The sequence below is a fragment of the Lepisma saccharinum genome, chromosome 4 (genome assembly GCF_977018435.1).
Source record: "Lepisma saccharinum chromosome 4, izLepSacc3.1, whole genome shotgun sequence".
In the NCBI taxonomy this organism is placed as follows: Eukaryota; Metazoa; Arthropoda; class Insecta; order Zygentoma; family Lepismatidae; genus Lepisma; species Lepisma saccharinum.
The window spans coordinates 94776513-94800589 of record NC_139232.1 but is presented as its reverse complement, the minus strand read 5'-3'; the positions used below and the strand labels follow the sequence as shown (position 1 = coordinate 94800589).

The following is a 24077-nucleotide window of genomic DNA, read 5'->3' as shown; positions in this document are numbered from 1 at the left end:
GGTTAAGTTATATCACTTAGGATCGTAAGAAAATTAAAAAAATCGTAAAAAAAAAAGATAGGTTAAGTTATATCACGTAACATCGTGATATACCTACCAAGTATAAATGGAAAAAATGAGTGCAGTGAAAATTTGTACTAAAACATCGCTAAACGCTATAACATCGACAAAAAATTGTCAAAATATGTCAAAAACTTATATTCGATTGATAAAAAAAAAATACCTACAAAATATGATCCTCAAATAATGACGTTCAAACAGTACCTAAATAAAAAAAATGATAGGTTAAGTTATATCACTTAGGATCGTAAAAAAATTAAATAATCGTAAAAAAAGGATAGGTTAAGTTGTATCACGTAACATCATGATATACCTACCAAGTACGAGTGGGGAAAAAATGAGTATAGTGAAAATTTGTACTAAAACATCGCTAAACGCTAAAACATCGACAAAAAATTGTCAAAGTATGTCAAAAAGTGATATTCAATTGGTAAAAAAAGACCATACCTACTAAGTACTATTTTGAAACGCCCAATATACACTACTTGACAAACCCATTCTCGTACCAAAAAGGACAACAAGAACACGTTGGTCATGCCGAGCAGATGCTACAAAAGCCCTCTTGCGAGGTTATAAAGAAATAAAGAATGCACTTTTTGAAATTTCAGAGAACAAAGAAGATTCATGAAAATCACGTGTTACTGCTCTAAGTTTGCATAACAAAATGTCAACGATGGAAACGGGGCTCTACACAGCATTTTGGGATGATATCTTGGGACAAGTAAACAAAACTAGTGAAACTCTGCAGAACACTAGATTGGACGTGAACGCAGCCGCCTCAGCACTGACATCGCTAACAAGCTTCATAAGAACAAAACGGGATAGCTTTGAAGAATATGAGGTGAAAGAGGCTGAGTTAGCAGCTGATTGCACTGAGTATGAGAGTGAAAGTGGAACACAACACAAGCGCAAAATAAACGTGCGTTTGGCCCCTCTTGACTGTGTCCAAGCACCAGAAGTTGAGCTGACCCCATCAGAAAAATTTCGAACCCAGAGTTTCCTTCCTGTCATAGATCAATTTGAATCTTCATTGCGGCAGAGGCTTGAGTTGAGACATACAAACTAATTGATACCCGTTTTGGGTTTCTCAACAAGTTAGATACACTTACTAATGAAGAGATAATTGCAGCAGCTCAAAACGTAGTAGAAACATATAACAATGACTTAGACGACCAATTAGGAAATGAACTGATTCAGTTCAAGGCTTGTTACGACGAGTTTCAAAAAGATGATGAGGAAAATGAAAATGTCATTAGTCGGGAGAGGTGGATGTATAAACTCCTCCTAGAAAAAAACGTCAAAGATTGTTTTCCTAATATCGAGGTCGCTCTAAGAATGTACCTGTCACTTATGGTCACAAACAGCAGTGGAGAAAGGTCATTTTCAAAATTGAAGTTGATCGAAAACAGGCTTTTACTTCCATGATAGAAGACAGGCTCAACGTTTTGGCTTTGCTCAGCATTGAAAGTGATATTTTAAGACAACTAAGTTATGAAGATATTATAAGTAGCTTCATTAGTATGAAGTGTAGGCGCAAACCAATTAGCCACTAAGATTATCTGATACTTTCATTTTAAGTCTGATTGTTTGGGAAAGTACTGTATTTGAATTAAATATAAGTAAAATTTGTTTGTTTGTTACATTACTTTCTTTATCATCTTGCATTTGCCTAACATGTTTACTTAAAATTACAATATGTTATTTTTAAAATTAAAATGTTATTTTCAATTGAAATAGTATTTTCGAAAAAATTCCCCTCGGTAACCACAGGTTCAGCCTAGGGGCCTACAGATCCTAAATACTGCCCTGAGCCACTGGTATAAGTTTGGTGCAAGGTTTTTGACAAAAGTCTGTTTCAAGGTCAGGCGATTGGGGTTGGGGTTGGACCTGCAGGTTAATGTTGCATCTGAAAAGTTCCATTGGGAATTGAATCTGGTCCTTCTTCATTACAAGGCGACAGATGCCTAAAACTGTCATTGCGACAGTGATGCAGCCAGGGAAGGTTGATGAAGAATAGATTCCCCAGTTTATATTCGTAATCGCCACACAGATCATCCTTCTTCTACATACTTTTAAAGAGATACAATGAGAGACGGAGAATGAAGGAACAGAAATAAAGAGACGGTAACAGAGCAAAAGAGAGTGTGAGAGATAAATTGGGAAAGAGGGAGAGAGAGAGAGGGCGAGAGGAAGAGAGAAAAAAGAGAAAGGAGAAGAGAGGAGGGAAGAGAGAGAGAGAGAGAGAGAGGAGGGAAGAGAGAGAGAGAGAGAGAGAGAGAGAGAGAGAGAGAGAGAGAGAGAGAGAGAGAAAGAAGGACTAAGAGAGATTTGGTTTATTTTACTTCGCATCTCGGTACTTTAGCATTATACGGACTACCTCATTTCAGACCGTCTGTTTTCTACTAACACCCACATCCGTTCAACCTTCTAACCTAACCTAACCTAGGGGAATATAATTGAACGTAGATTGATTGATTGATTTGGTGTTTTAAGTCCACTTTATGCACAGTAAGGCTAGTCGGGACTGGACCTACAGTTTAAAGTGGGATCCGAACCACTTGCGCCTCCACCGGATATCGAATCCGGGATCCCTTGATTACAAGGCGACGGCGCTACCACTGCGCCATCGGGGAGGCCCTCAATTGAACGTAGAGAAATGAGGTAGTCCTTATAATACTAAATTGCCATTTTTGCGAAGATGAGGATAAATTATGATATTTTTTATTGATAAAGGCTACACACAAACCCTTATCAATTAGTCTCTCGATTTTTCCATTCAGGACAATCACAAACATCCATGTCCGAACCGCGATTCGAACCCAGGACCCCTGGAATCATAGCGCGCTGTGATCGCTCAAGGCTGCGACGGAGATCGACAGCCACTCCGCCAAAGAGGTCAGCAAAAGAAATATATATATATATATATATATATATATATATATATATATATATATATATATATATCTTGTGGAACGATTCAAGGCAGACTCTGTAAGAAGAGAGTCATCAATATATATATAGATAGATAGAGAGAGAGAGAGAGAGAGAGAGAGAGAGAGAGAGAGAGGAGGGGTGAGGGAGCGAGGGAGGGAGAGTATGCAGGCAAACCAATTAATTCAGTTTTCAACTTGGAATTCCTTAGGAATTAGTAGTAGTACACGACTTCATCAATATATTATTGAATGCAAGAATATGTAAAAATGTACTTACGGGATCATATTCGATGTCATATTCGAACTGGCCTTCCTCTGACAGGAAGCAAAATCGTGCCACGAAAGCCCACCTCTGAAACAAATGAATACAACACAGTCAATAAGTAAGTATAGGTCTAAAATTACACATTTAAATTGTAGACAGAACCTCAGCATCTGCGTATTTCTTAATATTTTTCTTATTTTATATCGATTTTCTTCTTCTTATCACTAATCGCGACGAGAAGGATGAGTGATGAAGTAACACTCAACCCGATACCATCAAGAGTCTATACTCTGTCCCGGCTATCTCTGGAGCAAACGAACGAAAACGAATCTCTGCGTAAGTAGTGACGCGAGACGGCTCCACCAATGAAAACGTGAGAGGAAACGGGATAACGTGGAGAGGGGAAGCGACCGCAGTTACCAGCTTTCGCAGCAGCGTGTACTGCTTCGCTCTGTCCACTCGATTTCTCCCCTTCTCTGCCGCTATGCGCGGTCTTGCTCCAGAGATAGTTGGGACAGAGTATACTCTACCACTTAAAACATCCCGCCCTTACACTCCCCCCAACACACTAATTGCTACATTCACAGCGGAGGGTAGGGGAAGGCAACCGATACATTTGACGGAAAGAAAAGAATTTGCCCTATAAGGCAGTGTTTCTCAACCGCCGGGCCGCAGCTCGGTACCGGTCTGTGGTAGGAATCATACCGGGTGGCGAGAGTTTCTGTTGACAAATAACAAAATCTGAGTTGTGAGTTTTGTTTTGCACAGATAGATTAATTAAGAGTGAACCTACAGTTTAAAGTGGAAACCGCACTACTATGTGCTTCCACCTGGTATCGAACCCAGGATCAATTGGTTACAATGCAACGACGTTACCGTTACGCCATCCATATTTTTATATTTGTCAATAAGCCTAGACGTAACCGAACTACAGTATTACCCTTTATGATTATGCCAGAATTTATTTATCAATATTTAATTTCAAGTGTACATGTTAATTCATGTATCATTTTTTTAAAACTGGAAATATATTTACGAGGAATATTCTTGGGATCCAGGTATTGACTTAATAATAATAATAATAATAATAATAATAATAATAAGTTTTGAGAACCACTGCTCTAAGTGTTTAAATATCTTATTGATATTATTTGATTGCCCTTTGGAAGATTTCGTGTAACAGCACAGTCTTTATGTTTGCACCAACAGCTCGTAGGCGACAAATCGTGAACTGTACCGGAACAAACTTTTCCCCTGTTTTAAAATAAAACCGGAAATGACATACCAACCCGACCTCCGTTAGAAGCTGCAACCATTTTTAAATCCAATGGCTACGATAATATGTGCTGGATAAGGTTGCGTCATCCATTATTTCATAAAACATTCTATCAGATCAATTGTGCGTGTGTGATAAACGACCTGATACGTAGCGTTCGATAACAACATCAAGAAGCAGAGCATATTGCCTCTGTATTTTTAGCTCTGTTATTCACGTTTGTTACAAACAAAATGCACATACAAGGAATGCATAAAATATTCATATGCTATCAACGCGTATAGCTCATAGAGAAATAGGCAATGTAGGGAATAATATGTGACAAATGTGTTTAAAAGTTGAAGAAAACATTTATCTAGAGAAGAGACAAACTTGAGACAAGCACATATGTCTAGAAATATATTTGGAACGATCTGAACCAAGTGTCTCACAAATAAACATAATAATAATAAAGACGTTTATAATTAATACATTAATATAATCAACAGGTCTGTTCATAATAATTATTAAAATAATTAATTCATTAAATTTGTATTGTTATTATTACATAAATATATAAAAAAGACGATAGAAGAATCGAAATATAATCTATCTTTCGTGTAGTTAAGATCGCTAATATTTTACAGCTCTCCTGGCAAGGAAATTAATGTCAAAGGAAGCCATATCAGTGGCGAAGCGTGACATTTTTACGTAGTCATCGCAAGATTTGCCAAACGTCATGGTCGATCTTTTAACGGAGGGGGCACAATATTTCTCTGCGATAAACGCCGAGGTCACTGCCAATTCAGTGTAAAAGCTCATACCACAGACCTTACGACTACAAAATATATAATTCTATCCCATACGATGAGAATTATTAAATATGATTAAAACTGAAATGCAGACACCTCAATTGTTGCGTTTAAAGGTAAGAAAGTTTATGGTCCGCCTCCACTTGTTGTTTTGATAAAGAAGAGCAGATTTCATATCGGTCAATATGTGCTTTTCCACTTAACAAGTGGAAATAGCAGACATTCGCAGTGGCGTGCCCAGGATTTTTGTAAGGGGGGGGTTACATGTACTTTTTAGTAGTCATATGAATATTGAGCCTAAGCAGGGATTATGACCCTCACCAACTCCTCCTTGAGCACGCCACTGGACACGAGGAATAATCTTGATCGATCCAGAGAAACCCTGCCGTGGCTGTAAACACTGGATGGGGGCTAAAAAAAGGGCCTGTTATGACCCAGGTCTGCCTGTTCGGAAGCGTTCGGCTGTTCTCGGCACTGGCAGAGACCAGAGGAATTCGCACCATTTCTGCGATGAGCTAAGGCTTCTAACATAAAATTGAAGGGAGGGGTCGGCACGAGGGGTAGTACGGGGACCTCATTTCGATGCGCTAAGATTAGCAAATCTCTTGCGTATTTGGAGCTGTTGCTTGGCTTATTTCGCACAAATATGCGAGTATTGTGACTTATTTTTTATACTTCTTCTCTGAAATATTTGAGATGCAATATTTTTATTATCTTGCTTGGTCATCGCCGCTCCAGATGACCGGACGCTTCGCCCCTGAGCCATATGATCCCAATCTAACTCTTGCCTTCGTGTAAGTTCAGCGGAAATATATAACTCTCGATTATACTGTACAACAGCTGCTAGACAATCATGTTTTGATTATTTAATATTAGCACTTGTTAAGTTTTTTGGGAGTTTTCTTAAACGTGCCTCTAAATAAGCGTTTGAATACGATTGGACCTCTACCATTTCCATCTGTCAAAAGATACAACTATTTCCGATGATGTATTACTAATATTTCATCCCAAGAATTGATTACGCCCCGTTTCGCATTATCCCGTTTACACGAGAGCGCTGAACTAAGCTTATTACATTTCTTGGATCTGAAGTGACGCATGCGTCAATTGTGGGAAAAGAATTATTACTTTCTTTCACTTCACATCCAATAAATGTAATATAAGCTTAGTTCAGCGCTCTCGTGTAAAGTAAATACTTCTCCTATATGAAAAAATTAGAATGTAGAAATGCTCATGAATGTCGTTGCAGAGTAAGCTTTCCTTTTTCCCACAATTGAAGCATGCTCAGCATTCACCGCATGCGTTCACGAGACCTCTATTCAAGGGCTCCCATGTTCGATTGCCGGTGGAGGCATATAGTTGTTCAGATTCCACTTTAGGTTCAGTCCCGTTTAGCCTATATGCATAAAATGGACTTAAATTGAACTTCAAATAAACAAAGTATTAATCTTCGCAATTACATTTGTAAGTATCAAATGTTTTGTGTGACGTTGTTCTTTTCAGAGTATAATTTAAGGTGAGTAGAGGGGAGAGTAGCTGGAGCGAGTAGGGTCAAGCAACTGGGGAGAGTTCTGGAGCCAGTACTCGCTCCAGTAGTCAGGACAGTCGAGTGGCTCCACTGAGGACAGCCACTCGACCGAGTTGTTTCCTCTCCCATCGATTTTTTTACTCGCGTGTAAACTAGACAGACCACTCGGTAAATGTAAACGCTTTTTGAGGACAGTATAGAGTCTGTGTTGTGTGAGTGTCCAATATCCATGGAATTTGTGACGATTATAGGAACAAACAAAATAAACTACGGGCGTATGAGGCTATAAGTGTAGGAGATGAGACTTGATGTATTTGGAGTAGGAGAAGTAAAATTAAAAATAAGTAATTTACTTTCTACACAACCAAGAACGATCGAAAATTGAAAAATCAAGGAAATTGGTTTTCTTTCCAGACATGTCCTCGTGCATTATTGTATTCATTTCTTGTGGAAAAAAAAAATGTGTAAACAGTTTCAGAACTTTTTTTAAAAATCGCCAACGGTTCATTCTGTCCAAAGAGCACCAAACTGCTGGAATCGAGTAGAAATAGCTACTCGCCATAGAAGGGTCGAGTCGAGCAGACAGGCCAGTAACTCGTCCCAGTAACTCTCCCGTTCACTCGACCAACGTAAACCAGTCTTTCTAGGTGAACAGTCAGTCTGGTCGTCATGCATGTAACTCTTGTAGATGTAAAGCCCCTATCACACGGAACTGGATTTCTAGTAGGAATGCCCTAGTTGGCGCTGAACTAACTTTCTAGGTAGCAATCATGGCCGCCTGACTGACTGCTTGACTGGTTAGGAAAAATAGGACATGTTCTAATTACTACTTGCTTTCCTCGACTGGATTCTGTGGAACAACCAATCAGAGCAATGTTTCGCCATGTGAAGATAATCTGTGAGTGTGGAAAGGAGTGGTTTCCGAGTGTTACTCCAGCAATGTATAACGTATACAGCATGAAAGGCGCGTCGAGTTACACCATCTATGCTGAGTGCACGGTGTTTACATTTGAAACAACTAAAATATTTTTCCATACGTGTATAGTAAACGTTGTAAAGTATGTATTTAAGCAGCGCCATTGTTTTGTACCTAATAACGTTTTATACGAAACGTTATTCCTCTCGGTTGAATAGTTATCGGCTTTTAAAAATGTGAAGTGATACATTGTTTACATCTCACGCGGCCGCCATTGCAACCTCCCGTATGGGAACAAAAGTCTATCGACAAGCATTGATAAGCATTGTGTGAGGCGATAACTAGCAAATTGGTAGCCAGTCCAGCGCCAACTAGGGCATACCTACTGGAAATCCAGTTCCGTGTCATGCGGGCTTAACTCTCGTCATGCATGTAAGTTTGATTGATTGATTTGGTTTACTTTATTTCGTATTTTTCTACTTTCGGCTAATCGCGAAGATGAGGATGAGTGATGATATGATGAAATTGATGAAGGAACACTCACAAAGAACACCCATGACCAGGCGTGGATTCGAACACTTGACGTCGTAGCGCGCTGTGCTAACTAGGGGTGGCCAGATCCGGATCCTGGCGGATCCGAAATCCGGATCCGGTTGGTTCCGGATCCTTAGGATCCGGATCCTAAAATTTTTCGGATCCGGATCTGTGGATCCGGATCCGGATCTGTGGATCCGGATCCGGATCCGCGGATCCGGAATTTTCAGATCCGGATCCGGATCCGCGGATCCGGAATTTTCAGATTCGGATCCGGATCCGGATCCAGAACTTTCGGATCCGGATTCAGAACTTTCGGATCCGGATCCAGAATTTTCGGATCCGGATCCAAAACTTTCGGATCCGGTACTTTCAGATCCGGATCAGGTACTTTCGGATCCGGATCCGTTTTGCCATCCCACATGCGCTTCTTTGGAAAGTAAGAATGTGCTTATAACATATTGTTACCTGCTAATATACATATATATATAATATACATACACACACATATATATATATATAGTGTGTGTGCTCGCGTGCGCGGTTTGTAATTAATTAATACACTTACTTACTAGGGAGGTCTAAGTCTCCCCCTCCGATTTCCATGAAACTTGGCAGGTGTATAGAGCCCCCCCCCCCTCAAATGTCAAGATGAGGAGAAATTGAAGTCCCCGAAACCACGTAAATATGGCATAGGAAGAAACAGGGGGCATACGGCCTCTCTATACACCTGTCAAATTTCATGGGAATCGGAGGGGGACACAGGGGTCAGATGATTCCCACGGCAATTTGTCCTAATCTTGACATTTGAGGCGGGTTTTGCCCCCTAAAACAGTATTTTAGCCGAAACAAAAAAACACGTATTTCTTCCTTTGGGCCCCTCTATACACCTGCGAAGTTTCATGAAAATCGGAGGGGAACACAGGGGTCAGATCCTTACTTCAATTTGTCCTCATCTTGACATTTGAGGGGATTTTGCCCCCTGAAACAGTTTTTAGCTCAAACAAAAAAACACGTAATTCTTCCTTCGGGCCCCTCTATACACCTGCCACGTTTCATGGAAATCGGAGGGGAACTCAGGGGTCAGATCCCCACTTCAATTTGTCCTCATCTTGACATTTGAGAGGAGGTTGCCCTCTAGAACAAATTTTTTTCCGAAACAAAAAAACACGTATTTCTTCTGCCAAGTTTCATGGAAATCTGAGGGGGACACAGGGGTCAGATCCCCACTTCAATTTGTCCTCATCTTGACAATTCAGTGGGTTTCGCCCTGTAAAACCGTTTTTTAGCTGAAACAAAAAAAAACAACATGTATTTCTTCCTTTGGGCCCCACTATACACCTGCCAAGTTTCATGGAAATCGGAGGGGGACACACAAATCAAATGCCCACTTAAATTTGTCCTCATATTGACATTTGAGGGGGGGTTGCCCCCTAAAATCGTTTTTTAGCCGAAACAAAAAAAACACGTATTTCTTCATTTGGGCCCGTTTATACACACACCTACCAAGTATCATGGAAATCGGAGGGGGACACAGGGGTCCGATCCTCACTTCAATTTGTCCTCATCTTGACATTTGAGGGGGTTGTGCCCCCTAAAACCGTTTTTTAGCTGAAACAAAAAAAGCACTTATTTCTTCCATTGGGCCCCACTATACACCTGCCAAGTTTTATGGAAATGGGAGGGACACAGGGGTCAGATCCTCACTTCAATTTGTCCTCATCTTGACATTTGAGGGGGTTTTGCCCCCTAAAACCGTTTTTTATCTGAAACAAAAAAACACGTATTTCTTCCATTGGGCCCCACTATACAGTATACACCTGCCAAGTTTCATGGAAATCGGAAAGACACAGGGGTCAGATCCTCACTTCAATTTGTCCTCATCTTGACATTTGAGGGGGTTTTGCCCCCTAAAACAGTTTTTTAGCTGAAACAAAAAAAAACACGTATTTCTTCATTTGGGCCCGTTTATACACACACCTGCCAAGTATCATGGAAATCGGAGGGGGACACAGGGTCAGATCCTCACTTCAATTTTTCCTCATCTTGACATTTGAGGGGGTTTTGCCCCCTAAAACCGTTTTTTTATCTGAAACAAAAAAACACGTATTTCTTCCATTGGGCCCCACTATACACCTGCCAAGTTTCATGGAAATCGGAAAGACACAGGGGTCAGATCCTCACTTCAATTTGTCCTCATCTTGACATTTGAGGGGGTTTTGCCCCCTAAAACAGTTTTTTAGCTGAAACAAAAAAACACGTATTTCTTCCATTGGGCCCCACTATACAGTATACACCTGCCAAGTTTCATGGAAATCGGAAAGACACAGGGGTCCGATCCTCACTTCAATTTGTCCTCATCTTGACATTTGAGGGGGTTTTGCCCCCTAAAACCGTTTTTTAGCTGAAACAAAAAAAACACGTATTTCTTCATTTGGGCCCGTTTATACACACACCTGCCAAGTATCATGGAAATCGGAGGGGGACACAGGGTCAGATCCTCACTTCAATTTTTCCTCATCTTGACATTTGAGGGGGTTTTGCCCCCTAAAACCGTTTTTTTTATCTGAAACAAAAAAACACGTATTTCTTCCATTGGGCCCCACTATACACCTGCCAAGTTTCATGGAAATCGGAAAGACACAGGGGTCAGATCCTCACTTCAATTTGTCCTCATCTTGACATTTGAGGGGGTTTTGCCACCTAAAACCGTTTCTTAGCTGAAACAAAAAAACACGTAATTCTTCCTTTGGGCCCCACTATACTGCCAAGTTTCATGGAAATCGGAGGGGGACCTTTAGATAACCTCCCTTGTTAGTCTTACACTTTGTAATTATTTAACACTACATATATTATAATGTTTTATTTTAATTTGTAAAACTGTAACTGTAGAACAATTGTATAATTTTTCTATAACATTTCTATCTTGTTATATGTGTTAAAGGTTTCATCCTGGAATGGAATGTCTCACATTTATGTGTGTTTTCATTTCCAATACATTCGAATGAATACATATTCGTTTCAATGGCATTTACAAAATCTCGTCTGACATTTTATGTTTAACATAAACAGGTAAGATTATTTTTGTGCACGACTGTGTTAGCCGATGCGTAGCAAAGTATTTTAGGAACAACACTTGAAAAAAAATCTTGTAGGACTAACTAATGAAAAATTTATTTGTAATCGAAGATCATAATACCTTTTAAGGTGTGGTAATATTATAATGGGATTGAGGTACGAAACTTTCGGACCCGGATCCGGAACTTTCGGACCCGGATCCGGATCCCGAATTTTCGGACCGGATCCGGGATTTTCGGATCCAGATCCGGAATTTTCGGATCCAGATCCGGAATTTTCGGATCCGGATCCGGGATTTTCGGATCCGGATCCGGGATTTTCGGATCCGGATCCGGATTTCTCGGATCCGGATCCGGAATTTACGGATCCAGATCCAAGTAGATCCGGATTTCTCGGATCCGGATCCAAGCAGATCCGGATTTTTCGGATCCGGAACCGTTTGGCCATCCCTAGTGCTAACCACTCCGCCACGGAGCAGGCCGGCGGTCTTGTCGAGAATATAATAGCTTTCAATTACTGCTTGCCAACCTTACTTCAACGTAGTATACCTTGGACTTCATTGATGCAGACTAACGAGGTTATGGCGACTGGACTCGCAACCAGTGGGGCTTGTATTATGTTCTATGCATGTGCTCGGGTTTTGTTCATGTTGTAAGTCTACTTTAGGCAAAACTAGGCTAATCGGGACTGGAGCTACAGTGTAACTTATGATCGAACCAATATGTGCATCTACCAGATATAGAACCCGGGACCTCCTGTTTACAAGACGACAACATTACCACTGCGTGCTTGTGATTGCCCTTTGCATCTATTTCATATTATCATCATTCATCCTCATCGTCGCCATTGACCAGACGACAAGTAAAATAATCAAATTAATCAACAATTACTATTTAACAGTGGCGGCGATTCGGTTCCAAAACCGGGGGCAAGGTGTCAAAACTGGGGTGGGGTGTAGATAAGGTTTTGCATAGTGCGAAGGTAAAAGTGGGGGCAACTGCCCCCCTAATCACCGCCTCTGCTATTTAAAGTAACGGGGTTATATTTCAAAAACATTTCAACCGTAACCGAGTTTAAATTTTGAGAACTTTCTAGGAAGACTGAAAAAATACAATCCTAATGGAAAATAGGTTAACACGAACCGATCTCTTCGTCGCATTTCTGAAACCCTGAACAAGACAAAGGGAACATAGAACAGTGTACAAGAAACGTGTTGACTCACCTCATTGGTAACTAAATGTCCTTCGACGTACTTCGCCGCGCAATATTCCACAGGAAAACTACACAAAAGCACCAAGAATTTCAGGCGCCCGCTTATCATGTTCGAATTCTCGACTGCCTGCCATGCCAGTGCCTGCATGCTTCCCAACAGCTGTAGTCCACAAAGCGTGCGTCCGATCACGTGACTCGTCGCCAAGGCAACGTCCAGCATTACAAAAGGGGCTATGCTCCTTGGTTGGGGAAGTTGCGTGTCAACTTGTGCATGTTCTCCGGGCACCACGAATGATTTTCCTTTTTGACATTTTCGATCGATAAATTCTCGAGATGTGAAATTCATACGCGCCCCAGGTTCGAGGTTGGCCACTCGCTGAACAGGTAATAAATTATCCGCACGCTGCATTCGACTGCACGTGAAAAGTCCACTTTATGCACGTGAATATTAATCGGGACTGGACATACAGTGTTAATTCAGAACCACTGAAATATGTGTCTCCACCGAAGATCGAACCAGGAACCTTTTGTTAAGAAGGCGACAGCTTTACCACTACGCCATTGATGACCCTCCCTTACTATACTCTGTCCCAACTATCTTTGGAGCAAGGTCGCGCATACCGTGCTGTCGCTTTCACCCTCCTACTACTTGCGCAGAGACTTGTTCTCGTTCGCTTGCTCCAGAGGTACCTTTGACAAAGTATATCCCCTAATACAGGCACGTAGCCAGGGGAAGAGCTCGGGGGTTGAACCCCACCGAAAACTAAAAAATCTAAATTAAAAATTGAATAGTGGTAATTAATTTTACTTCCTTAACACGATTAATCATCTTGTATAATAAGTTGTAATAATGTACCGAGAAATTCATCTTCAGGGCTTCTACCTCTTGTTATTGTTTTATTATTGTTTATTTCTTATATTTTTATTATTATTATTCTTGTTATATATGTGTGCGTCCTTCTCAGTTGTTAATTTCTATTTTTCTCGCTGTTGATATCCTGATATAAAATGGATTCTCTCTGTATTCAGGATTTCTCAAATAAATAAATAAATAAATAGATGGAGGCAGCTAAGGGATAACCCCCACCGCAATCAAATAAAAACGGATCTGTCCTAATACTGTGTGGTTTTGCGACCAATAAGATTTCGAGATCGCCGTCACAACTTCAGCAAACAGTAACGACACACCAAACAGTGGATGCCCAAGAGTTGCAGCATCGTGATCCCCCCTCCTTCCCCCTTGCATAGTATAATTTCAGTTGTAACTCTTAGATGAAGCCATGCGAGGTGGTTGGTTACAATATTTATATTTTTACCACATACAGGGTGGGCACAAAGTCGCTTCCCCCAATAAATGAAGAAATACATTTATTGGAGAAAGCGACTTTGTGCCCACCCTGTATATAAAACAGTACTTAATTTTATCGACATTATGGCCCATTTCAAAGCAATTTCCCTCCACCTAGAAAAAGGCCTAGGATTGAAACCCCGCAAACCCCCTCAAATCCGGACGCATTTATGTGAAATTACACATAAACACATACACACATACAACGTGTTTTGTAATCAAGGGTTTCTGATTTCGGCCTATGATGGTTCGGATCCCACTTAGACTGTAGGTCCAGTCCAGATTAGCCTTTCCGTGCATCAAGTGGACTTAAAAGCAAAACTCAAACAATTGTGTGATATTCGGAAAATTTCCAGTTGTAGGGGGGGATTCTAGTAACCATAGGTTTATTAAATACATTGTATATATATAGTTATTCTCAGCACCAAAATTAGCAACCAGAGGGTACCATCATTCCAATAATTCAAATTTGGTTTGATTTTTGTTATTTGGCGTCGCTTTTCTGCCACTTTTGGCTAATCGCGACGATGAGGATGAGTGTTCAAATGATGAAATTGAAGAAAGAGACGCTCACAAAGATCACCCATGCCGAGGTCGGAATTCGAACCCGGGACACCTGGCGTTGTAGTCCGCTAGGGTAACCACTCCGCCACGAAGGTTGGCAAGCCAATTACTTCAAATACCACCGTGTGGGTGTGTGCCGCGCGTCTATTCCATATAATGCAGCAATGACCCTAATGCTTGTATAATGGACCCAATTAGAGCGAAAATACCAAACTACGTTGGTTGAAATTAAAATTTTGGGTTCGTAAGCACTTAGGCGATTTTGAACCCGTCACATTGTACGGGGTCCAGCCCCTTACCGTAATTAAAATATCATAATTGCAATGTCGTGTTACTAAAATATTAAAATATTCTGACTTTCGTTAAAAGCTGAGGCTGTAAAGGAGCCCTCAAAACACAAAAGGGCAAAAAACAAAACACACACAAAATTATACTGCAATAGTGCCAGTCGTCTGAAAAAATTCAGTCCAGGGTGTACTACGTGGAAGTGAGGTTGAAAATTGGGTGTACGTACTCCAGAGGCGTTTCGTGAACGCATGCGGTGCATGCTGCGAATGCGTCAATTGTGGGAAAAAGGACAGCTTGCCAGTAGCGGCTCGTGCCTAAAATAATACAGGTGAAGAAGTACATTTATAGGCAACGAAAAGCAAATAGTAAGTTGAACTGAATCATGCTTGACTCACCTACGTTTTGTAGATCAAATCGATCCTTCTATCTTTCAGGGCTGCAAATCTATCGATAATGTCTTCATGGAAGGGGTGACGTTCAATAAGTTCGTTCAAGAGCTCCTTTTGGATTGAAACGTTCGCCAAAGATGAAAGTCGGTTCTGTGATGTCGAGCTTCTTGAGTAGGTTTTTATTCTCTTGAGGCACGATAAATTCCTTTCCACTGATGCACTGGATGAGGGTATTGTTTCGACCAGGGAGAAGAGTTTGTAAGTTTCCTCGAATACATCTCGATTTGCTCTCAAAGCATGAAGAACTTCTTCAGGTGTGCAATTTTTGTACTTTAAATGATCATTGTAAAAAGAGACAGCTCATTTTTAATGCGCTGAGGCTTATTGAATATTTGGGGATGACACTGTTGTAGCTGGCATAGTGCATCGGAGGAGAAATTAATGGAATGTGTTTGAAATTTCGATGTGTCTACAAGACAAAGGAACTTCAATTTGTCAGTCTTGAAACCGAACACTTATTTGCATCAAAATATTATCAAGTATTTCGAAGTAGAGGATTCTGTAATTAAGGAAAACTTCTGATTGTTCTCTTCCGGTAGTCACACTCGTGAGTTTGGCTGTGTTTTCAAACAATGAACTGAAATATTGTTCGTTCCTTCTTGCCGTTAGAATACCAGTCGTACTGAGCTTGCTCTGCGACGACATTCATGAGCATTTCTACATTCTAAGTTTTTCATATAGGAGAAGTATTTATTTTACACGAGAGCGCTGAACTAAGCTTATATTACATTTCTTGGATCTGAAGTGACGCATGCATCAATTGAGGTAAAATAATTATTATTTTCTTTCACTTCAAATCCAAGAAATGTAATATAAGCTTAGTTCAGCGCTCTCGTGTAAAATAAATACTTCTCCTATATGAAAAACTTAGAATGTAGAATTGCTCATGAATGTCGTCGCAGCTGTCCTTTCTCCCACAATTGACGCATGCGCAGCATGCGTTCAGGAGACGCCTATGACGTACCCCTTACACCCCACTTCGTTGATTGAAATAAATCAACTAATAATACATTCTTGTTATTACTTTATATGATACGGTGGGTAATTTTGCGAGATTTCCGACATATTTCTAGTGAACATGTCTGATGACTAGGGAGCGGAAGTTGATGAAATGTCATATTTTTTCTGACATCTCGGACACGATGCCCATTAAATATACACAATATTACACTTGTTCTAGAACCCAAAAAAGGTAATTTTAAAGTGCATTTTTTTTTGCATTTTTTTGCCAATTTTCAGGTTTTAGGTCATTTTCCCCGATTTTCGGCATATTCCCGTCTTTTTCGTCACATCTTGTTACTTCTTTCATTTTGGTAATATTCTTGAGTCTTTTCACCAAGGTGAACATAGGCCTATATACAGTATATCTCGCAGGATCTCAATTTACGAACAAACAAAAATTGTCTTACGTGGATCCTGATAATTTATTATTATTTACAGTGCCACAGAAACACACCACACTACATCACCAGGCAAAGATGCGGGAAATTAATGCATTTTACACCAATTCATTCAGTGTTTCCAACTTTTTCGTTAGATTGTTTTAAAATTATTCGGTCGTTTCCATTGAAAATCCTCATAGCATCCTCATTGAATGTGCATGTGGTATCATTTGGTGCCTTTTTTAAAGCAAGATTGCATTTTGTTTAATTTCCTTTCCATTTCAATTTTTAACCTGAAACTCACAAATTTAATGGTAATTTTTTGCATATTTTCAATTTTTTAGGACATTCTATAGGTCATATACCTATATTTTTAGGTCATCAACTTTCGCTCCCTACTGATAACAAACTTGATTTCATACATGGAAGAAAACATCTTATACTGGCGCTTTTTTGGAGTTCGTCGTCCTCATGTAAGTACACACGCCTCAATTAGTACTCCGGCAGTTTGTATCTTTATGCATCATATTTGCAATATACGCTGTATAAAACACAACTTATTGCTAACTTCGTTTACGTCCTCGATTATCGGAAATAAGCAATACAACAGAATACATGATTTTTAAAATTTATTACATGAAGCAAATCCTAACTACCATCAAGAACAATAGACGCGGTTGTTATCATCCTTGAAAACATTAGAGAACAATTTTATCTCAGTTGCGGAACGTGACGGCACCCTCTTTAGGCAGAGTAAACTCCAGGATCTGGCCCTTGAGATTGACTTCGATCGGTTGCTCATTCTCCCAATTGTTGTTTCCGATAACGACGCCAATCGTGCCATCAGGGTTGTCGAATGCAACCGAGAACACGTCGTTGTTGATGCCTACCCCGGAAGTGCTATCAATCCTCGTGGAATCCTGATCGCCTGCTTTGATCATGTGACCGATGGCGTGGTACTCGATGCTCCTTTCAAAATGGCTGTCGTCGCTGAATAGAGTGATGATGCCTCTGCAGTTCTTGCAACCCCCGCTGCCCTCGTACACGGGTCCGTAGTTCTCGTCCAACACGAGATTCCAGAGCATAACGTTCTTAGCCCAGTTTCTCGGTTGTCCGACGAACAGGTTATAAAGATTCCATCTGAAGACACGTGGCCAGGTTACGTCGCTTGTCGTCCCAGTGCACTCTGTGAAGTATATGTTGGTGCTGGAAAGAAAAATTGGATTTCTATAAGTCCGGTTTTATACGTGTGAGGGGCTTCCCTATATAAATTTAAGTTATATTCACCATGTTGCCGGCCCTCGTGGCGGAGTGGTTAGCACATCGAATCCTGGCCTGGGCATGGATGTTTGTGAGTGTCCATTCATGAATTTCATCATATCATCACTCATCCCCATCTTTGCAAATTAGTCAAAAGTGGCACAAGAAGCGAGGTACAATAAATCAAATCAATCATATTCACCATGGATTGATGGATTGAATTGGTGTTTTAAGTTCACTATATGCACAGTAAGGTTAATCGAGACTGGATCTACAGATCAAATGGGATACGAACCACTATGTACCTCCACCAGGAATCGAATCCGGCACCCCTTGATTACAAGGCGACGACGCTACCACTGCGCCATCGGGGAGGGTCACCATGTATCAAATCTCTATTTTCCCCCCTAATTTTTGGGCCTCTTTGCAGATGGAGGTTTGGAGCTGTAGCCCTTCAAAGGCCCCCAAAATCAGTGCCTGGATTTGTTTTATGATTTATACGTGCAATCATACGCACATACGCCTATTTGGAAGTATCAAGTTACTTGTAACTCAGTTTTACAAATAACTATTATTATTTTTGGAGTAACAGCAACTTTAACTTCAGTGATTCATTTACACTCCCATTTATACAAACCCTCTAACATTTCCCTAAAATTTTCCCCAAAGGCCCAATTTATGTATAGTCATTTCGGCTCTAAATTTACCGTTACGCTAAATGACACCCTGCATAAGTAGATCCTGTGCATCGTGGTAGAGGACTTCTTTCTTGGTGGGTATATATTTAAAATTGTGCAAATTAGAGTTATGGTAGAAAATGGTTTGGTTGCTTGTCTTAGTTGCTCACATGATATGCGACATGAGCTTTGTGTCAATATTTCAGTTTGACTATTTGTAATTTCCTTTCGTTGCAAGCAGTTGGTGCAAGATCAGGGAATGATGAAATCGAACATTTTTTTAAAATATTTTTTCTTCGATTTTAGGGTTTCCTCTAAAAACATGATCAGATACACTAAAAACAATATATCTTAATTAAATGAAGACTAAAATTGGTAACGCTGTAAGTGCCACAATAATTCAAACACCGTTTTCCACGTTAAACTGTGAAATGTGCCATGCTTTATAATGTGGTAAACGTGAAATGTGGCTGGTAGCCCTGTAAATAGGTCAAAGGGTGTGTAAAGAGGTCACTAGTGTGAACGTTCTTACGGGCTGATGTGCGGAACGATGCGAACGAACGACACTTTCGCTTTTGGCACTTACAACGTTTACCACTTTTAGTCCTCAAATATTGTAAGGCGAGTCTTTCCAGCGCGAAGACTTGCCTATGTCTGCGACATTATCTTTCTGTTGGTGTGAGGAGCTATGTCTTGTTCCAGTCCCGACTTGAAAATGCCTGTCACAGCGCGCTACGTCGCCAGGGGTCTCGAGTTCGAATGGGTTTTCTTTATGAGCATACCTTCATCAATTTCATCATATCATCCATCACTCATCCTCATCTTCACGATTAGCCAAAAGTGGTAGAAAAGCGATGTAAAATAATCAAATTCAATCATTCAATCGATCAGTTGTATATGCCATTATCGTTCTTCATCTCGTCTCGTTTCGGACTTGGAAGGCAAATCTCGCCTACTCTCAAGTCTCGAACTATATAGAAATACGTGCAATTTGTTACTGCACAAGCTTTCACAGCGTATAGAAGACAGTGAGTGAAAATAACTTTCCTTAATAATGTTGTTATGTTTGACGCCTAGTTTCGACGCTACGAACCCCCGAAGCGCGAATATTCTCCCTGAGTATGGGCAACCACGTTGCACAGTTTCACAATGCAACTAATGACACAGGTGGCACAAAAAACATTTCGTTTGGAGTGCAAATAAATTGACAAACAATCAAAAATAGATTGAGTGTATTATTATAAACTTTTGATTCCAACCGGCAGTTTCTCTATCTCATATTTACGAATGCAGGGTATTGAGAGTAAGGTTTAATCCACTTTATGCTCAGATAGGGTAATAAGAACAGCAATCTGAACTGTGCCATGTGCTTCTAACGGGAATGTAACTCCTTGGTTTGAATGCGACGCTATAGAGAACTCCAAGGCATTGAGAGCGAGTAATTAGCAGATAAATTAGGTTAGGTTTGGATCTGTTAGCAAGGAGAGGTAATAACAATGAAACAACTTACTTGAACTCCGAAGCTATCTGGGAAGGTGCATTGAAGTCGCCACCGTAGCAGTGGAAAGCAACCCCATCTATATACTGGGCTGCGTCGCCATCACTGAGAACCTGCCTAGGATAGTCCACAAGGTCCCAGTTATGATCCAGGATCCAGATCTTGGTATTGAGTCCGGCATCCCTCAACTTGGGTCCTAAGTTCTTGGCCAATTCGGCAGCTTGCCCAGTCTCCATGTGCATGGTCGGATACCCGCTTGTCTCATAGTAGGGTTCGTTCTGAAGTGTAAGTGAGTCAATCTCGATCCCATGATCCTTGTAGGCTTGCAAGAACTTGATCCAGTAGTTCCCGTAAATGTCGGTGAAATCAGAGTTGAAATATCCTCCGCTTAGGCTATTGGACGTCTTCATCCAAGCCGGTGCAGACCATGGAGAGGCAAGTATCTTCAGTTTTGGGTTTATGGCTTTTGCAGCGAGGACAGTCGGTATGACGTACTCTTCGTCCTCGGCTATGCTGAACTGGTTCAGGTCAGGATCCTCATTGTCGTCGTATGTGTATGCGTATCCTCGTCCCATAAAGTCGGACGCCCCCATGACCAAACGGATGTAGTTGATTCCTATACCATCGCTTCCGAAGAGTGCCTGAAGGATTTCGTCCCTGTGGCTGCTGTAGTGGATGAGGAAAGCTGCGGAGTTGCTCATGGCCGCACCAAAACCGTCCATGGTCTGGTATCGCTTGCTGCTGTCAATGTTGATGGTTGCAGCCTTAGGGTTTCCACCCCTGCTTGGCGTCAAGCAGCCCTGGCGCTGCCCTGCCTGGTCATTGGTGAAGTGGTCGTTTGGGTCTGTTACCCAATACTCCACTTGCCTGAAAAGAGAATCACGCTTTTAGATTTCCCATAAGCACAAGTTGGAGTTATGTAATATTATGTGGCTGTGAAACTTGGTCCCTTGCATTAAAAGAGAAACATACATTAAGAGCATTTAAAGATAAAATCCTTAGAAAAATATTTGAACCTAAAAGGGATGATGAGACAGGTGAGTGGAAAAGGCTACATAATTTAGAACTGCATAATATGTATTCATGTCCAGATATTAGAATAATTAAATCATGAAGACTTAGGTGGGCAGGCCATGTGGCACGAATGGGAGAGGAAAGAAGAGTTTACAGGATTCTTGTTGGGAAACCTGATGGCAAGGGACGTGTAGGAAGGCCAAGACAAAGTTGGAGGAATAACGTTGAGATGAACCTATAAGAAATCGGTAAGAATGGAAAAGATTGGATTGATATTGCCCAGAGGAAGGCTTATTTGCTGCAGCCATAAACTTTCTGGTTGAACAAGGCTAGAGAGTTAGTTAACTAGTTACAAGTTGGAGTTATAAATATGCTTAGCCATTGGTGTAGAGGTCGTTGGGTTCCTTACCCAATAATGCACTCTCTCGAAACGTAGTGTTAGGGAGTTCTTAACTTTTCTGCTTATACGCGTGAGTAAAGAAGGGGCAGGTTAGCACTGGAATAAACCAGCGGAGATAATAGCACTGCTCTTCCTCTGCCAAGACTGATCTATTGTGAATAACGATAATCCATGAGGTACCACCGCTGAAAGGTCGGTCCCTGGAGACCCCGCTTTGTAGAAAGCAGTTAGTACCGGAGTACCTGAGCCGGTAACCTGGCGTAACGTACTTTCGAAAATACGTAGCAGATGTACGTCGCGTATATACACGATAGTATTTGGGCCGCTTTAGAATAAGTAAAAACACTTGACAATGGATAGTGTTCAATTAACATTGCATGCTAATGGATTGATTGATTTGTTGTTTTAAGTCCACTTTATGCGCAGGAAGGCTAATCGGGATTGGACCTACAGTTTAAAGTGGGATCTGAACCACTGTGCCACGTGCGTCCACTGGGTATCGAACCCGGGACCCTTTGATTAGCATGCTAATGGACATTTGCTTGTTACAGAACTATAAAGTGTATGTTTTAAGTCAGTGTACGCAATGGAACTTCGATTATGCGTTTCAAGAGAACTGTAACCATAGTGTTGAATCGCCTCCAGGGAGGATATCAAACTTCACCGGGAGAAATGTTATAGGCATCAAATTACTTTATAGCACAAATACAAACAAAAAGTATTGTTTTTGTTAGTGTTATAATTTATCAAGACTGGGCACAAGCACGTCACCACCATTATACAGAAACACCGTTAAAATAGCTGCAGGAAGTTGAAATTCGTTGCAACAATAGACGCTCACATTAAACCAGCCTGCCGCTCTACGGCTGTTACGTTTCAATGTAATGGAATTTCATTATATAAAATATTATATATATATCCTTAGCATACCAAAGGACACATTTAGCCCGTTGCTGGTTCGTGAACGCTATTTTAACAATAACGAATCAGTTCAAACTTCAATGTTGCCAACACGCAACAGCAAAACTCCCATGTTTCACGCACGAGAACACTAACACGAAAATTTTCCTACTATCACATTTACGTTTCTATTAATGTTTTATTTTATCCATACCCAAATGGATAACCCGGTATATATATTAGTCATCAAAACGGAACGATACTTAAATTCGTTAATTGTTTTGACTTTTTAATAATAAAGAAGACTGGATCAGTGCTTATTATTACGAAAACCCCAGAAATGTACGTTCTACGTTAAATTAATGTGAATGAAAGAAAGTCGAAGTGAACACGCTTGCCAAATTCCTTAGCTATTTTCCGAATGCTCTGCCAGGTTATTGAAATTTCCTATTTCCGGGCCACCTCCTGAATTCACCACTGGTAGCCAAAGAACAACTTACATTGCGAGAAATGCGTAACCCAAGAAATTTTCTTAATTAATATCGGTCAGACAAAATGTATAAGGCGGGAAAAATAAACCCCTGAACGTTAAATCGGGGTTTAACTGTATTTCAGATAATAAATTAGTGACTACAATTATTCCACTTGTGTACATTGTACCAAATTAGAGCCAGAATACTAACCTGTACGTTGAGTTAAAAATGGAAATAATAGTAACAATAATACACAATCGCTTACCCACTTGGGCATGCACAATACGCAACATGTGCTATGGCTAAGACAAGAAGTAATAGCTTCATTGTACTTCTATCACTTTTCGAACGAAATAAACTTGTATCTTGTTTGCGATATCCTTGGTTCTTCTAGTTCAAGAACAGCTTCTGGATAACACCACCAGATGGAGACAAAGACAGTGACAGTGAAAAAAAATCATGCTTTTATCGACTCCATATCTTATCAAAAGAGGGCGTGCACGTTGATGTACACAATAAGACACTTGTGTTCCATTGTTGCTTCGTCAGGTGGAAGATAAATCGAAGCCAAAACTGATGCAGTTTCATTGTTTTTTGTTGTTGTAAGATTAAATACTGGTGTTTCTAGTGACAAAAAAGTCTTGTGCAAAGGTTGAGACCTACTGTTTCTTTTATCACCTTCTGGCACACTGTTCGTAACTCAATATCAGATAAGAGGAAACAGCATAGGATCTGCAAGCACAAAACAGTTTCAACAACAATGATCTACATCAACAAGGAAAACCAAGCTATCATTTGGGAATGTGACCCCGGGCCATGCATGTGGTATGCGTCGACTTCAAGGTCTAAAACACGAATATGTATATACCAAGGTCATGGGGGGGGGGGGGGGTGTTCAGGGGATTCGGACTCACCCCCCGAAAGACTTACAAAGTACTAAAATGAAATAATGAAAATGTATTTTTATCATTTCATGTACTATATTCGATGGCTATTTATTTCCTATGAACTTGGAAGACGAGGATTGTTATATTGGCATCATATTGCTTTGCATGACAGTACCAAAGAAGATTTATGCACAATAGTACTTATGAAAATATGCAGAAAATGTTAATCAGGAACATCCTTTTCTATTATTCATTCAATTCTTTATCTCTTTGACATTAATTTCCTTGTTTTTATACAAATTTGGCAATCTTAAGTACAAGCAAACTAGATAATAAATATATGC

At 40.5% G+C, this 24077-nt stretch overlaps 2 protein-coding genes across 2 annotated transcripts in view; both read right to left on the bottom strand.

Moving 5' to 3' along the window:
• LOC145986645 (transmembrane protein 145-like) overlaps positions 1-12721 on the bottom strand; it is a 137734-nt gene extending 125013 nt beyond the window's left edge. The window contains exons 1-2 of the mRNA XM_083120913.1: positions 12604-12721; positions 3271-3345 (exon numbers count right to left, since the gene is read on the bottom strand). Coding sequence (XP_082977039.1) covers positions 3271-3345; positions 12604-12702 — 174 coding nt within the window. The 5' untranslated portion in view covers positions 12703-12721. The remainder of the gene's footprint in view (positions 1-3270; positions 3346-12603) is intronic.
• A 4429-nt stretch (positions 12722-17150) lies between these two features.
• Positions 17151-23269, bottom strand: LOC145987275 (uncharacterized). The gene is made up of 3 exons (XM_083121790.1): positions 23112-23269; positions 20072-20926; positions 17151-17830 (listed from the first exon to the last, which is right to left on the bottom strand). Exons 1-3 carry the CDS (start codon positions 23171-23173, stop codon positions 17341-17343), a joined length of 1407 nt encoding a protein of 468 aa, XP_082977916.1. The 5' UTR covers positions 23174-23269; the 3' UTR covers positions 17151-17340.
• Between the last annotated feature and the right edge of the window lie 808 nt (positions 23270-24077).

Excerpts from the sequence above, each read along its gene's own strand:
- LOC145987275 (XM_083121790.1), bottom strand. The coding sequence starts at position 23,173 with ATGAAGCTATTACTTCTTGTCTTAGCCATAGCACATGTTGCGTATTGT. Across the intron at positions 20,927-23,111 it reads TATTGTGCATGCCCAAGTGG|GCAAGTGGAGTATTGGGTAA; the intron begins GTAAGCGATTGT and ends TTCTCTTTTCAG. Across the intron at positions 17,831-20,071 it reads CAGATAGCTTCGGAGTTCAA|CACCAACATATACTTCACAG; the intron begins GTAAGTTGTTTC and ends TTTTCTTTCCAG.